The 15,981-nt window shown below is 37.7% G+C and overlaps 1 protein-coding gene across 2 annotated transcripts in view; it reads left to right on the top strand.

Annotated features, from left to right (window-relative positions):
• The window catches only part of arhgap42a (Rho GTPase activating protein 42a), a 72,833-nt gene extending 59,058 nt beyond the window's left edge, over positions 1 to 13,775 (top strand). Inside the window, exons 11-25 of one of the 2 annotated variants that reach the window (XM_015341746.2) lie at positions 402 to 458; positions 2,423 to 2,501; positions 2,789 to 2,828; positions 3,099 to 3,161; positions 3,932 to 4,006; positions 4,569 to 4,653; positions 5,072 to 5,130; positions 5,945 to 6,050; positions 6,177 to 6,336; positions 7,331 to 7,481; positions 7,814 to 8,212; positions 8,548 to 8,704; positions 9,810 to 9,872; positions 10,568 to 10,647; positions 12,042 to 13,775. In XM_015341746.2, the coding sequence (XP_015197232.1) occupies positions 402 to 458; positions 2,423 to 2,501; positions 2,789 to 2,828; positions 3,099 to 3,161; positions 3,932 to 4,006; positions 4,569 to 4,653; positions 5,072 to 5,130; positions 5,945 to 6,050; positions 6,177 to 6,336; positions 7,331 to 7,481; positions 7,814 to 8,212; positions 8,548 to 8,704; positions 9,810 to 9,872; positions 10,568 to 10,647; positions 12,042 to 12,130 (1,663 nt within the window). In that variant the 3' untranslated portion in view covers positions 12,131 to 13,775. The remainder of the gene's footprint in view (positions 1 to 401; positions 459 to 2,422; positions 2,502 to 2,788; positions 2,829 to 3,098; positions 3,162 to 3,931; positions 4,007 to 4,568; positions 4,654 to 5,071; positions 5,131 to 5,944; positions 6,051 to 6,176; positions 6,337 to 7,330; positions 7,482 to 7,813; positions 8,213 to 8,547; positions 8,705 to 9,809; positions 9,873 to 10,567; positions 10,648 to 12,041) is intronic. The other variant, XM_006627785.3, reaches the window with a different exon arrangement.
• Positions 13,776 to 15,981: the final 2,206 nt, after the last annotated feature.

The raw sequence follows: 15,981 nt of genomic DNA on the forward strand, positions 1-15,981 counted from the left end.
TATAGCTTTATCCCATCATTAGTATTTCCACCATAATAAATAAGACTTCATGTGCAGTTTAAACTTTGCTTTCTCTTTACAAAGGCCATTTTCAGAAAGGCATATGATATGATTTTCAGTGTCATATAAAATACAAGTAAAACAATTACTGAAATGACCAAAAGTTAACCAGAAGTTGCAAAGTAAGGTGAATGTTACTCAGGATTTTACCATTCTTCTTCTCAGAAATTAGTAGACCTACAGTATAATATGTGATAAAAATAGCCATAGTGAATGAGATTCATTCATTTCAGTTTGCTTCCTGCATGATCTCAATGTTCCTTTATATGTAAATACCAGTGACTGGCATTTCTAAGTAGCAAACTTTCTCTACTTGTTTCTCTGTTTTCATGTTAATGTAGAAATACCCAATATCATGGAAATCTTTTCAGACCTCTTCAAATTTTCTGTAAATCCCGGTATGTTATCAGCTAAGTATCTTTCTAGAGCAGTTGCATGGGTTTGCATGTGTGCTGGTAATAAACCTGCTTTAGAAAATATATGATTTCCTAATCCTTATCCTTGCAAAGAAAAATCATCATTGCATGTAAGGATGAGCCCTTCACAGAAAGTATTTTGCACACTCTCTTAATTTTGCATTTGCTTTGACGTTACTCACAAACATGCAGACTCACAATGAAATGCTCACATATGAAAATAAAATGAATAAATATGGTATTGCATGTCTCATGCAATATACAGTATGTAACAAATTGATTAAAAAGACATTACCCACTGATATTTTTTTTTGTTTCAGCTGGGTTATTTTAAGAGAAGAAACAGTAAAATAATTTAATAACACTTTCGAAGATGACTTATTTTATAAACCTTCGGTCAGAAACTTTAAATCACGTATAAATCTAGTATTTTTTCTGTTAATTAATGAATCATTATGTATTTATTGATGCATTAGTTCATTCTTAGATTGATCTCAGTCCTTAAAATAATAATAAAAGAGATTTTGTAACAGGGTTTTAACAGGGTTAAACCTATAACCTCATGTATACTGTTTGCATTTTTAGCCTTAGTATCTAGCATATCCATTTGTACAGGGCCAAGAACAGTTACCACATGCTGTTAAAAATTGCCTGTGAAGCACAGAAAACTACAGTACTAAAGAAGGATCTGTGAGACAATTTGTCACCTTCACTCTTCTTGCAAAGACTTGGACCGGCATCTTTCCACAGCATTTATTGCAGGCTTGCATGGTGGATAATTAGGTGACTGCATATGAAAAATGTCCAGAAGGTGCTTACACTAATCATTGCTTATGGGGTGAGACATTTGCCAGTACTGTTTACTATTCAGCAGTATAGTGCTGCAAAGATAATTGGATGTACCTTATCAAAAATGTAAATGATACAATATATGCCTTTATGCTGAAGCCCTACTAACTACATTGCTTAAGATATGTGAAAATAAAATGTGTATATATTTTCATTAATTCTGAAACCATGCCAATTACACAGTTCAGAAAATACATTTAATTCAATTAAGCTATGTTTTGTAACTTCTGAGTAGTGATAAAACAAAATCAGCTATAGAATAATGCTGTTTGAGCAGATAATTATAAAAGAAATTCAACAGGATTTTTTTTTGTCAAACCCAGGCTGTTTTTGTATACATGCATGGGAACGTGAACTGTCCATGTCTTATTTAACTTTGTTGTGACAGTACAGTTTTTTAACGCTTACAGTCTGAAGATGATATATGAAGATGCTTCTTCTTGGGTCTCTGCATTTCATTTGGATAAGCTATCATGTTCATTTTACAACACATTTTATGAGATCACTATGATATGCCCACTAAGTAAAACGAGGTATCATAGAACAGATTTATTGGATCACTTAAAAATTACAACACAGAAAGATACTGTATCTGGAGTGGGCCAAGCAATTTTAAAATGTTCTCATTTACAGCTAAATTGTTTTGTCCTGGTTGATGGTTTTGTTTAGGAAACCACAGAAAGTGTCTTAATTCTTTGCTGTCATGGTTTGGCGGGTTAACTTCACTATACCACTGGCACAAGCTCCCTTTCACTATGATCGGTACACAGTGTTCTGTACTGTACAGTGGTCTGTGGATATAGAGACATTCTCCATGGGGAAAATAAACACAGAATGCCATGTGGTTATGCTTTTTAGTGGTTTTTATTTTACTTCAAAACGTTGACGACAGGTGGTGGCTGTGGGCAGTAATTGAGATGCCAAAAAGATAGACTAGGATACTCAGCTCATTAGGTAAAAGGGCTCAGTGCATAATCATGAAAAACCGGGTAAACAGAAGAAGGTGACTATTATAAAAGTCTTCTGTGGTGCTGCAAGGAGAAGCAGCTGGTCCTGGTAAAACTCTAATAACTCAGGTTTTTGATTCTTGCAAACAGGCACGGCATCATTACCCTGCAGGCTCTGTCCGAATCCAACCGGAGGCTCTGGCTGGAGGCCATGGATGGAAAAGAGCCGGTATGTCCACTTTTTCACAAGCCGTACAGAAGTGTAATGTTGACCTTTCTTTTCTTAGCATGTCGTGCACAAGAACTCTGTTTACAGATGCATTATAATGCCCTTCTACCTGACCTGTGAGCTTCAAAGATAACACCCACAAGGGTTTGGAAGGCAAAGGATAAGAATAATGTAACTTGGGTTTGCTTTTTTACATTTTTAACAGGCTAGGCTTAATCTAAACTTACTATGAATTTGTTTCTATTATGATGTACGGCAATAATGTTCTGGGTTTGGCTTTGTTTCAGATATACACTCTTCCAGCTATTCTGAGCAAGAAAGAAGAGAGTAAGTTTTGTACTAAAGACCTCTTAATTGTGGATATTGCACAAAATGAAAAGTTTCTTATGCTTTTAGACTCCCTTTAAAGATTCTTTAAGCAACTGACCTTGGCAGATACTTTGCTGTTGATACACAGTTGTAATTCCTCGCAGTTAATCAAAAGGTTTTCAGTCTTCCTTTACTCTTGTTATGATCTTATCTCTTGTCCTTCTAGTAGGGATTAGACAAGTAATGTATTTTAATTAGTGTAACTAATGCCCACTGTTGTATTTGCAGTGTTCCTCAATGAAGCAGGCTTTAATTTTGTGAAAAAGTGTATACACCTGGTGGAGATAAGGGGTAAGCAATTTATTGGTACACTCATATTTTTTCCTTTTTTATCATAGTGTGTGATGTATATGTCACTATATCATTCTTCAGGCTATTTAGCCTAGCAGAAATAAAATTTGATGTCCGTTCCATTCTGTCCTGCATAGTGAAACGAAAATTAATGTACACTCCATTCGGTCCTGCGTAGCGAAACAAAATTTAATGTACACTCCATTCAGTCCTGCATAGCAGAGGAATTAGTTACTCCCAGGTATCAGCTTTAGCTTTGGAGATCATCTTGGTTTCGCAGAAACTGGGACTATTAAAATTAATTTAGGCACAGTTTGTTAAGGTTCATAATTTGTGATTATTCATGCTTCAAGTGTGCAGTGCTGTTATGATTGGGGGGAGATGATAATGATTCACGTGATTAATAAAGCTTGGAAACAGTATAATTTACCTAATTGTCTACTGTGGACAACCTGCCTTTTAAATTGATGGGCAGTGAAGTGGACAGTTTGCCCACAAGAAAGCACAGCAAACAGTGGTAAAAGTGCCTGCTGGATAGATATAACATTCTATTTAACATTATTAAAATAGATAACCCTGTATTAAATAAAATCAGAATATAGAATCAGAATGAGGTGGTTGTGTTTCTCTTAAGGATCATTTAAGGGGTTATCTCAAATTTGTTGAAATAGAGTGAAAATTAAAAATGTAAGTAAAAACATAAAAATTAACTGAGGGAATATTTGGTGTTGTTTTTTTGCTCATGTTAATTTATGTTATGTATTTTGTAGGAATTAACACAATGGGACTGTACAGAATAGGAGGAGTGAACTCTAAGGTCCAGAAGCTGATGAATGCAGTGTTTGGTATACCAACGGTCTTGTTTCTCAGTTCATTTTCCAGTATATTGACCTAGACACGTAATGAATTTCAGGGATTCCCTAATGAATGAAAGTTACATAAATAAATTTTCTTCATTAGCTGGTTCACTTTGGTGATTTCTCAATTTCTTTCAGCAGCCGCAAGTTTTCAGGAGACTAAACACAGATGTTAATCACCAGGCATTCCTCTTACACAGTGCAGATAGCTTCTCTGTATCTCTTTCAGTGCTTGTTTCTTTTGACGTCCAATTGGGAAGCAGCATATTTCCACATTATTGTTTCAGCCTTTTTGATATTTACATTATGATGCATCCTGATTGAACAATAGCCCTTAAAGCTGGCTATGGGATTTATTACTCTTTAAACCTAGCACCTTTACTAACATGGTGTAAAATTTGAATTTGTGTATTTTATAGCAACATTATTTTCTGTACATTGTAATTCCTGCCTTAAAATGCATTAAACTAATTGCAGGGATATATTGAATTTTATATACAGTATGTTTACTGCACAGAGCTGATATTAAAGCATCTTCAAAATTTCTAAGGAAACAAAGCTCCATCAGACATGGATTTGGATCCAGACATGTGGGACAACAAAACAGTCACCAGTGGGCTGAAGAATTACCTCAGGTGAGTCTATACCTGTACATCAGTCATGCCTAGATCTACACCAGGAATTAATAACCGATTCAATAAACAGACACCAACAGTTATTCTCATTTTATTTCAGAGAGTAGGATTGTGTACAACATCTAAATAAGGAATGTCTTTTCAATCTCAAATTCATTGCTTCTGAAATATATGTATGAAGGGTACAGGTTACTGTCCCCTGGAATGTAAACTACTTTTCATTATAACAATGTTATAAACAGAGTATCTTCAGTAAGTATGGTTATTGCACATTATCAGTCTTGTTTCAAAGATCAAACATTTAGAGAATATCCCATGTTAAACTTGAACTTATTTTAAGTGTGTGGCTCTCCCTGCATATTTCTCTCTCTTGTTTCTCAGAATTGGTATTTATTTTATTAATTTGTATATTTGCCAGATGCCTTTCAGAGCCACTGATGACTTACAAGTTTCACAAAGATTTCATCATGGCTGTCAGTAAGTTATAAAAGTCTGCTAATTGAAAACAGTTTAAATAAATTATGTTGGGTTGACTTGTTAGTGGGCATTAATAAAATTTAAAATTGTTTTCTGCCAGAACTCTGTTTAGATGAACAGTATTATTTTTTTTCTCGTTAGGTCAGAAGTAAACATAGTGCAGATAGAGAGGAGATGCTTTGTTTTATGTGCTGGGAGCACTGCAGTATGTATCCTGCAGTATGTGGTTGCAAAGTCTTTGGCAAATTGGCAAAGTTAGTTTTTTTATCTCTTCACCTCACAAAGACGGAGATGGATCCAAAGACAAACACAAGATAGTCAAAATAAGGTAACCTTATCAGCTCCCTCTGGGTTTTCTCCATTCTAATACCAGCATAATACCTTCTCTAGGTGTGTTAACTTTCACTAGATGTAGAAGGAAGCTTATGCAGTAACAGAGCTGAAAAAGAGGCTCCTTGGGCTGTGACTGGGGAATTCAATTTTACCCTAATACATTGGTCATTATTAATTTATTACGAATTTAGTCATGCCCTAGCATTCAACTGTCTGGCTGTAGTCATCAATTCACAAGAAAGGGAGGTGTCCTTTTTCCCCCTTGTCGCTACAAATCTTAATATGAGCTATACATCTATAAGATGGCTCCCTGTAGGTTCTGGGGTTGGCACTAGGCCTAGCAATCATATACTGCCCTAAAGCAGGCATTGTCCTGTTCACGAATTATTATTCTTCTCTGGTAAAAACATTAGTGAAGAGCAGACTATGACCTAGAATTCTGTGTGTATGTTTTTCATCACGATTTTGTTTCATTTTTCAGAGTCTGATGATCAGAATTACCGGGTTCGTGCTGTCCATGGCCTCGTTCACAAGCTGCCAGAGAGAAACAAGGAGATGCTTGAGATTCTAATAAAGCACCTGGTCAGGTAGGTCTTGTTGGCGACATTTTATCCATCACTAACTCATCAAATGAGTTTAAAATAAATAATGAGTTTATAATGAGCTACAAATGAGCTATTCACATGGGGTGAATTGTATGGTTCTCTCTACAGGGTGTCAACTCACAGCCAACAAAACCTGATGACAATATCCAACCTTGGGGTGATTTTTGGCCCAACCCTCATGAGATCGCAGGAGGAGACAGTAGCAGCCATGATGAACATCAAGTTCCAGAACATCGTAGTAGAAATTCTAATTGAGAATTACGAGAAGGTGAGGCACATCAGGAGCTCGGTTGTCATAGATCAGAGCTGGGCATTTGATTTAGAGTTACATGTACTGTACTGTGCTAAACATACTTGTGATTTTTTTGAAAATGTAGACTTCTTCCTTTAATATACAAACAGTATATTGTTACATTTTATTTCAATGTATTTCCTTTTTCGCAGATGTGGCAGCTGTTTGTGCATTTGGCAGCAGGTGGCGCCATTTACTAATTTATAAGTGAATTAATCGGAAAAAGTATTGCTCTTTACCATATTCATAATAATTTACTTAAATGTATGGTATTACATTTAAGCCATTGAATCAATTAGTACCATTAAGAAATACATGCCGTTAAATTGCTTTATACTGCTATACTGCTGTGCAAATTTATTAAATAGGATTGGGAGGTGTAAAGTTGGTCCTTGTAGTTTTATCAAAGGTTTTGTGTTTTCTGTTGTTCTAACAGCTTTGGATGTTATTAATAAAGCTTAGTTTGACAAAGAAGAAATCAAGCTTGTCATTTAGCAACCTTTAGTTCACATGAACATTAATCTTGATCAGTAACTTGATTACCAGAGCTGAAGATACAGAAAGTGCAGTATATGAGAAGCTAATATAAAATGATAGAGTAGCCAATCCATTTGCCAATCAGATTTACAGTTATTGTCACACTGTTAGGCATTCAACACTAACATCATCTGTTCCTCTGTACAGATCCCTAAAGCTAAAAGGCTGCTTTATTGTACCACAAAATACAGATCTGTCAAAACAGCTTAAATGTAAGCAAAAGATTTCCACAGAATTGTGCTTCTGAATAAAAAATAAATACAATAGTGCAAACAACGAATTTCTAAGACATTTGTACATCTTATATATAATAAAAGTACTGACAGAAAAAAGAATCTTCTCACTACTGGAGAAATATAATTTCTAATATCTATAAACATAACTTGTCACACTCGAAACAGTGTTAATTTTGACTGTGTCTTCGGCATCGCAGATATTCCACGAGGCCCCAGACCCCAACGTGCCCCTTCCTCAGCCGCAGTCCCGGTCAAGCTCCCGCAGAAGTCGAGCCATTTGTCTTTCCACTGGGTCCCGGAGACCGAAAGGCCTCTACACACCTACCCTGTGCCTGGCAGATGCGGACAGTGAGTAATTGAATCTGAGGAAGGACCAAGAGCAGCATCCCATCTGGGATTTCACCCTCCAGTCCTGAGGGACAGAGCCCTAACCAGGGTGATTCGGGATTATGAAGAGTTAACAGGGGGGTTATGACCTTAAAGACACAAAAAGACAATGCCTGCATTTTTATTCATTGTTTATTTTGGCAAGGGACTGATTTTTACATCAAGGTCATCTGACCTTGAATGAATATTGGACTCAGTCAAAGGCTGTCCATTTGCAGGGCATTCATTTACAGTCCTCCTAAGGGGCCAGTAGAAATTGCTCCCCTCGTGTGTTTGTCCTCTCCTTTCTTCAGGCGACACGTTCAGCAGCAGTCCCGGCAGCACCCCCATGGGCAGCATCGAGTCTCTGTCCTCGCACTCCTCTGAGCAGAACAGCTCGTCGAAAACAAGCTCCTCTCAGCCCAAGGACAAGTCCGGCAGCAGTCTATGCTGGACGCCTTCCCAGACGTCGTCCAATGGGCCGAAGAGCTCGGCCTGCACGACCAGCCCCGACTCCAGCTCCAAGGAGGACACGGCCAAGACCGACGGGGAGTCTGACACACAGAGCCTATCCTCCGTCACCACCACCACAGGGAACAGGTCTCCGCCTCTAGAGCTGCCGAAGAAAACCCCGTACGGAGTGGCAGAGCTGAAATCGGCAGAGCTGAGCCGTTCTGCTGCCCCTTCACTGAGATCTCTGCACCTTTCTGAAGGTAACCCCAGTGTTAAACGACAATTAGCGGGCTGAGGCTTCACTTTCATTACGCATATTTATCCTGTCAGAGGAGTAGGTTTGTTTTGTTAAGAGACCGTATGGTTTTCATGAGAATGTGCCTGTTTACTATAAGCAATACTGATATTTTGTATCTTTAAAATAAACAGGCCTTATTAATTTTTTATTGCCTGTTAATTTCTTTAGCTCCATAAGAAAGAGAAAAACAGATATTGTGATGAGAAGATCAGAAAAACATCTGTCTAGACCAGCGTCTGTCTGGTTTATTTCAAAAGAAAGGGTGGTGTTACTAATGAAGCGTTTTCACGTTCCCAGGCCGAAGAAGCTACAGTGGATCTGTGCAAAGCCTCACCTCCACAGAGCATAAAGATTCCCCCAATATTATTCCAAATCCAGAGCTCCCAGCCAAGCTGACAGTCAGACGCAGATTGGAAACCTCAGCCAGTAACGGCTACCAGAGGCCAGGATCCGTGTAAGGAAATCTGTTCCTTATAATAAACATTGGTTCCTATTTGCATTATAACTGTGATACTTCATGAGCAAATCTGACTCGAGTTTTGAAATTCTACCACCTGAAGCAATTTATATATATTTCCTGTTTAATATTTAAACCTTCGAATCTAATCTTTCTACAAAATATGAGCTTTGATTCAATGCAGCTCCCCTACGCAGTAGCCAACTATAATTAGTTACTGAGTCAGAGAAGGGTTGAGGTGACCTAGAGTTTTCTGGCGTATCCCATGAGAGGTTTATTTAACTTCTCAAGTAGTGGAAATAAATCAAATTGCTCGTTGCGAAAAGCACACGGTATCCAAAGTTGATCCCAGCCTTTGTTTTCCTTACCTGGCAAAAGCTTATGTGCTACAAGAGTTCGAAATTAAAGGATTGCCATTTTGTTTAGCATCTGTTTTTTGTTTTGTGTTTAACTGCCTCCAAGACAGCAAAATCTAACATGCAGCAATGGATTTCAATACTTTAAAAAAAAGTTAAATATTGTAGCGCTTGCCATTTTCCCACCAGACGTTTGGCAGGAAGGCCCCCTGTAGACGTTGAGCCAAGGACAGGAAGTTACTGTCTGTCCCAGAAGGGAGACGAAGGCAACTGGTAGTGGAACTGGGTGTTTCTGTGGTAACCCCAGGTTGCCTTCCCCCTCTGGGGGTCTAGAAACACTGAGAGGAGAAGTGTTCAAGTGAGAAATGTTCTGGACACTAAATATTGCAGTTCAGACCTGCACTTGAGTAACTTCAGTTCATTTTGACTTACTTTAGCCCCCAGTGTAAATTAAAGGCAAAAACACTTGGTTTTCACCTACAATACTACTCCGGCATACTGTATAATGTGCTGGAGTGCTTTCCAATAGAAAGGTTAGTATGACAGAATGGACTTTTTTTTCATAACAAAAGTTACCTTCAGTCTAGGCAGCTTGTATTAGGATCACGATTTTTATTTAGATTATATCTTTGCAAGAGAAGCACTGCTCTTGCAAAGATATGCTCTTCTGCATATCAGGAATTTAATGCTTGAATATCTTTTGGCATATCAATGGAAAGATTGAAGTGGTTTTGTGTGACTTCCAGAGTGGCTGCCAAGGCTATGCTGTTTGAAAATGCTGTTGCCACACAGCCTGCTCCTGAAGGAAGGTACAGTAATGTATTCAACATCATTGTCTCCTTTGTTTAAATCTTGACTTGACTTAAATTTACAGCCATAGCCTAAAAGAAGTTCATCCAATAAATTTAGTACAAGGATAGTATTCTTTGAAGGACTGCATTAATCTATCAATAGATGTTTGATCTACGCCCATTTATTGATGCATATTTTCTAAGACAAGTACAACCAGTTTTCACCTTGATCTTAACAAATTCCAGTCTGGGGGAAAAGGTAATACAAAGCCACTTTTAGTCATTAAAGCTGAAGGAAATAATTAACTTGAATGAAGCAAAAACTATTTACAAGCAACAAAAAAAGATCCAGTTTTTCCTTCAGCTAGAGAATTTCAAAGAATAGCTCTTAACCACCCACCTGTGAAATAACATCCACTCTTCTTTAAACTGATTGAATGTTACTGGAAAAGGTTGATGAAAGGAAATCTACAAAAATAACGTGTTGCATGAATCTGTAGTACCGCCCTGTGCAAATGATTGCTCTTAAAATCATTGTTTTATCTACTGATTATTTATAATGAGCTCATTTATATTAATCACATAACACTGTCCTCAATTCCAGTCCTTTAATAACTACATAACTACAGCTCTGTGCACAGCTTCTAAGAAAACCGGCCCAGTCTGTTATCCTTCATGCATCTGAATTCCATGTCTTTGTTCTTGTGTTTCAGGGAAGCAAAAGCCATGTATTCCTGTGAAGCAGAGCACAGCCATGAGCTCAGTTTTCCCCAGGGGGCGGTCTTTTCAAACGGTAAGAACTGATAAGATCACTTTATTAGCCATATATAATTTCTTGCATTAGGAATTCATCTTTTCCGTACCCCAGCTTGCTTTCCATGAGACACAGACAGGGAGAGAAGGTAGGGGTCAGAGCGCAGGGTCAGCCATCGTACAGCGCCCCTGGAGCAGTCGGGATTAAGGGCCTTGCTCAGGGGCCCAGCAGAGTAGGATTCCTCTGCCAGCCGCGGGATTTGAACCTGCAACCTTCCAGCCACAGGCGCAGATCCTTAGTGCCACCACTACACCAACCAACTGGGCCACCATAAAGCACACAGTATAGATTGTCTCGATTAATGCTCCATATAATTCATTACAAACCACCTTCCACACCTTACATTTATCCCAAAACCCTATTTTACAGAGAACATGCGGGTTTTACAGCCTGTTTTAGCTTTACCGGGGGACATATGCTAGATGTGTGTAATTACAAAAAAGAAAGGTTTGATGAGCCTGTGAAGTTTTAAAAAGGCCAAATAACTTTCTACCTTCCTCTCCCACTCATTCCCCACTGTTATTTACCACTGGGGGAAAATACAGCTTTACAGCAGAGCGATACAATAAATTTTGTAACCAAAGATTTTTAGGTTACCCCAAAATGACTGATTTCCATTTGTGATTGTGTCTTAGTCAGGATAGAATTCCATATGTGAGCATTGATTTGTCTTTTTGGAGGCAATGTACCAAAAATTTGTCTTGACCTTTTACTGGTGCATCTGTTACCAGAGTTTTCATTTAAGCTCTTTAGCTTTGTCATACCCCCACCTGAAGCATAAGTCTTGGGTTGTTAGATTGTCTGGCAAAATTCATATGATGAAGATTATTTAATTCTCCCATGCCAGTACTGTCAGAGAGCCACCTACTTCTCCCAAGACTTATCCCTGTCTGGAGCTGTTTGGTATGATGTATTCAGAACATGACCAAAGAGAGTTTGGCAGTAGATCTATATTTGTGTAGAATATTTTGCAGAGTTAGTTTAAAAGAACATCCTGAACTTCCCTGAGAATGTATGATTTGAGTCTGTTTTTCAGAACAATGAACTCAGTCTGCCAAGCTTGTCTAGGTTAGCCTGTTTGTTTTTGTAAATATAATCAACTGCAAACTTTGAAGTGTGTAACTATTAGGGGAATTTGATCTTTTTGAGATTGAAGTGCAATATACTGTACAGTTTGAAATGTTTGTAAAAAGAACAGAAACAGTGTATTATAGAAACAAATGTAAAATATCAAATTCCTTATTTTGTTAGTGCCGAATATGGACTTAACATAAATTGCTACCACACTACATGGAATACTAAATATGTTTTTGTTTTGCTTGTTAGTTTTAAATAAGTTTTGTTTTGTTTTGTTTTGTTTTTTTCTTCTGCAGTCTATCCTTCAGTGGAACCTGGCTGGCTCCAAGCAACATATGAAGGCAAAACTGGTCTAATTCCTGAAAATTATGTGGTCTTTCTCTGATGAAATTTGAGGGAAGAGCAGTCCGTGTTCATGGTATCCATGGTAACAATATCATGTACAGTGATTTTTGTAAAGGCAGCTTTAAATTTATGTGGCTGAACCTGTCAAACATGCATTGATGATATGCTGTTGCAACAATAGATTATATTAGTTTGGTAATATATGCATTCAGGTGGGCATAATACTTTCCATATTTGGAAACTATCATCAATTTTCCTTCGGGATCAATAAAGTCTTATCTAATCTAATCTAATCTAAACTGGGTTGAGAAGTGTCAGTGCCAAGTTAACCCTAAAATAACATTAAAATATACCCTTTCTGGCAAATATAACAGCCTTTCATGTTAGGTGATATTTTTGCAAATGTGTTTTTTCCATCGATTAAAATTGGATACGTAAATACCCTACAGCTGTTATAATGACTTCTCACTTAGCACTTCTGTGTTGGGCTGTTTCTGACTGTTACATTTGATCGTTACTTCTTCTCTGTCGTTTTCCATTCTGTTCAGTGTTTAGCCATGTGTACACCTGTTTTCATTAACTTGTGGCCCCGGCCACTTTTAACTGAGAGAAATGAAGTAGGCCTGCCTGAAGTGGTGATTAAAAGCCTGTTGGAAACAATTCGTGGCGACTTTATAAATTTGTCAGAAAGGGTGGTAGTGGAGCAAAGTAATGCTTTATTAGGCTTTGCGGTCCAAATAGCTCAGGAGTAAATCAAATATGCCACTAAAAAGGTCCAATAACTCCTGAATCATTAACAGATTGTGAAGCTTATGACTTACCCACTCGGTCAGGGTGTTGGTGAAAGTGCACTTTGAATTACTCTTGTGGTACACAGTTACATTTTTTAGCCTCTTTGTCTCTCAACATGCTGCACCAAAGCTGAGTGTATGTGCCTTAGTAAGGATACCTTAAGCAGATTTAGTTTTGAAATAAACATTTCTATTTCCAGTGCATGGAAAATAATGTCAGTGCATAGTCCCTCTTTACAACATGTCCATTATTCAATTTTTTATGGTGCTTAAACATATGTATATTTCCTTCTATTACCATGTATGTATCATTTTAATCCCAAGAATGGAATTCATCAAATTTTAAAGATTTGTGGAAGTATCAATCTTGTACCTAACTAAATGAGTCTTCACTATTTTTAGTTTGTATGTGTTAATTATTCCTAGAATAAGGTGAACAAGTACTGTGACAAACTTCCCATCAAATGAAATGAAAAAAAACATCAACCTAAACAACCGTAATATGGTATCAAAATGATTGGTAAATGAAGAATGATGGCTTGTTGGAGATTAAATGCGTTGCCTCTGCATCATTGCTGTGTTTATTGCTTTAATCCATAGAAGTGTTTTACTATGACAAAATGGCACTTTCTATATATCTATTTCATTTAAATTAATTATCCTGGTACACTGGTGTACTGGAAGTATGGTATTATTGTAACAATTAGCTATTAATGTTAAAAAAATGATCAGTCAGTAGTTTATGAATGAGTTTGATATTTAATATTTTAATCTGTTATCACTGTATTTTTAAGCACTTGCTGTTTTATATATTAAAATAAATGTAAAATATTTCAAAATGTAAAAGCCAATGTTCTTTCCTTGTGCAAAATTGTATTAATAAAAAATAAGAGATTGTCTAAGTATAAAGTCCATTTTGTGATTTTAACTGGAGTTAATAACTGAAGTTTAAGAGCAAGGCCACAAAGTCATTTCTCAGTGTTGTTTGTATTGTGCCAATGATTCTGCTGCTGTATCCCTGCCTTACCTATTGCCCCTCAGGATTATACCGCTTACTGCTTTGGATCACTTGCTGTCACTTGTTTTACCCTGAAAAACCTTCTGCCTCTTACAGCTCTCTCTGCTACTCAGACTCATACTGTTCAAGTGATTGAAATATTTTATAGCCAACACATAGATCATGTATATCTGTAGTTGATACATGATTGAACATTTCAAGTCATGGAGAACTACTGAGAAATGACCGTATAATAAACTGGACAAGAGTAGAAGAGTCGGTTCTTATACAAAGAAAAAAATCCTTAGAAAAGGAAGAGACGTTATACCATTGGCTGTTTCAAGGGAAAATGAGTCTGTGCAAATTATGAGATATGTTTGTCAAGGAAATTGGGGCAGCTTGAAGCCATACTTAGTATCAGTGGTTCAGCCACAGCTTGAAAATCAAAAGAAAGTCCCGTGAAAGGGTGACATCATCTGCTTTATTCAAAACGCAATTCTCAAGAGTTCTGCTTCAGCGCTAGGAGGTCCTGCTCACTTCTTTTAGGGATTTCGTCAGCCTCGTCCTCTCAGACAGGCAAGTAATGACCTGGTAGAAGCACTATTTTTTACTTCACATCTCTCACTTACTGCTGTTTTCCCTATTACCTGTCTTCTTCTTTGCAAATCCCTGGCCTTGAACTTCAGCCAACAGTTTTCCTTAGTTGCTATCTTCTGACTCTGCTTAGGTATCCACAGTCCTACCTAGCAGACCTCCTGGAAAAAACTAAGGTTGCTGCTGGAAGAGGTGTTAGTGGGGCCAGCAGGGGGCGCTAACCCTGCGGTCTGTGTGGGTCCTAAAGCCGCAGCATAGTGATGGGGACACTATACTGTAAACAGGCGCCGTCCTTCGGATGAGACGTAAAACCGAGGTCCTGACTCTCTGTGGTCATTAAAAATCCCAGGACGTTTCTCGAAAAGAGTAGGGGTGTAACCCCGGCGTCCAGGCCAAATTTCCCATTGGCCCTTACCAATCATGGCCTCCTAATAATCCCCATCTATGAATAGGGTTCATTACTCTGCTCTCCTCCCCACTGATAGCTGGTGTGTGGTGAGCGTTCTGGCGCACTATGGCTGCTGTCGCATCATCCAGGTGGATGCTGCACATTGGTGGTGGAGTCCCCATTACCTGTAAAGCGCTTTGAGTGGAGTGTCCAGAAAAGCGCTATATAAGTGTAAGCAATTATTATTATTATTATTATTATTATTATTATTATTATTATTATTATTATTATTATTATTACCTTTTACCCGTCCAAACCTTCAAACCTTGTACAGGTTCAGTGAAGCTGCCTGTCTGCAAATTGCAGCTTTCTTTTGTGCCAAATTTCTTTTGTTTGTCCCCACTTATGCCAGCATCCCATAAAGAATAGTAAGTTGGCAATTCTATAATTTGCTATTGGTAATGTGCAATCCATTTCTTTGCTTCTGAGGCCTCTGGTGACCTTGTCTATGTGGTTAGGCTAACATTCTTTCAGTGTAGTGCATTCAAATTAAAAGACAAATTAAATCACACACTGAACTGACCAGTACTGAGTTTAGAGCACAAGGTTTTGAAATCTAAGATTTGTTCTTTTATTCTTTGATGTTACATCAACTAGTTTTAAAAAGCACAATTAGATATATTTTGATCTTGATTTAACAGGATGCAGAACGAAGATTCGAGTCAAGGAAGAGATTATAAGTTGTTGTTTTTGCATGTTTGCCTTTTTTTTCATACAGTACACTGATCGTCTTTGGCCTGTGAATCACATAACGCAACGTCCAGCACTACAGGTGCATTCTGCGTGGCTGCGTTATATGATTCACTCACCAAAGAAGCATCCTTTTAAATTAAAATGAAAAAATATCTAATTGTGCTTTGAAAAACTAGCTGATATAACGTCAAAGAAAAAGAACAAATCTTAGAATTCAAGACCTTGTGCTCTAAATTCAGTGTATGTAAAGTACTGTATGACAAAAGAGAGCTGTAGTTCCGACAGAAGTCACCAGAGGGCATAAATCCAATCTAAAAATTTAGAAGTTAATTGATCAGGTGAAGAAATTAGGAAACCCGGGTGAGGAA

The sequence above is a fragment of the Lepisosteus oculatus genome, chromosome 5 (assembly GCF_040954835.1).
Source record: "Lepisosteus oculatus isolate fLepOcu1 chromosome 5, fLepOcu1.hap2, whole genome shotgun sequence".
Classification (NCBI taxonomy): Eukaryota; Metazoa; Chordata; class Actinopteri; order Semionotiformes; family Lepisosteidae; genus Lepisosteus; species Lepisosteus oculatus.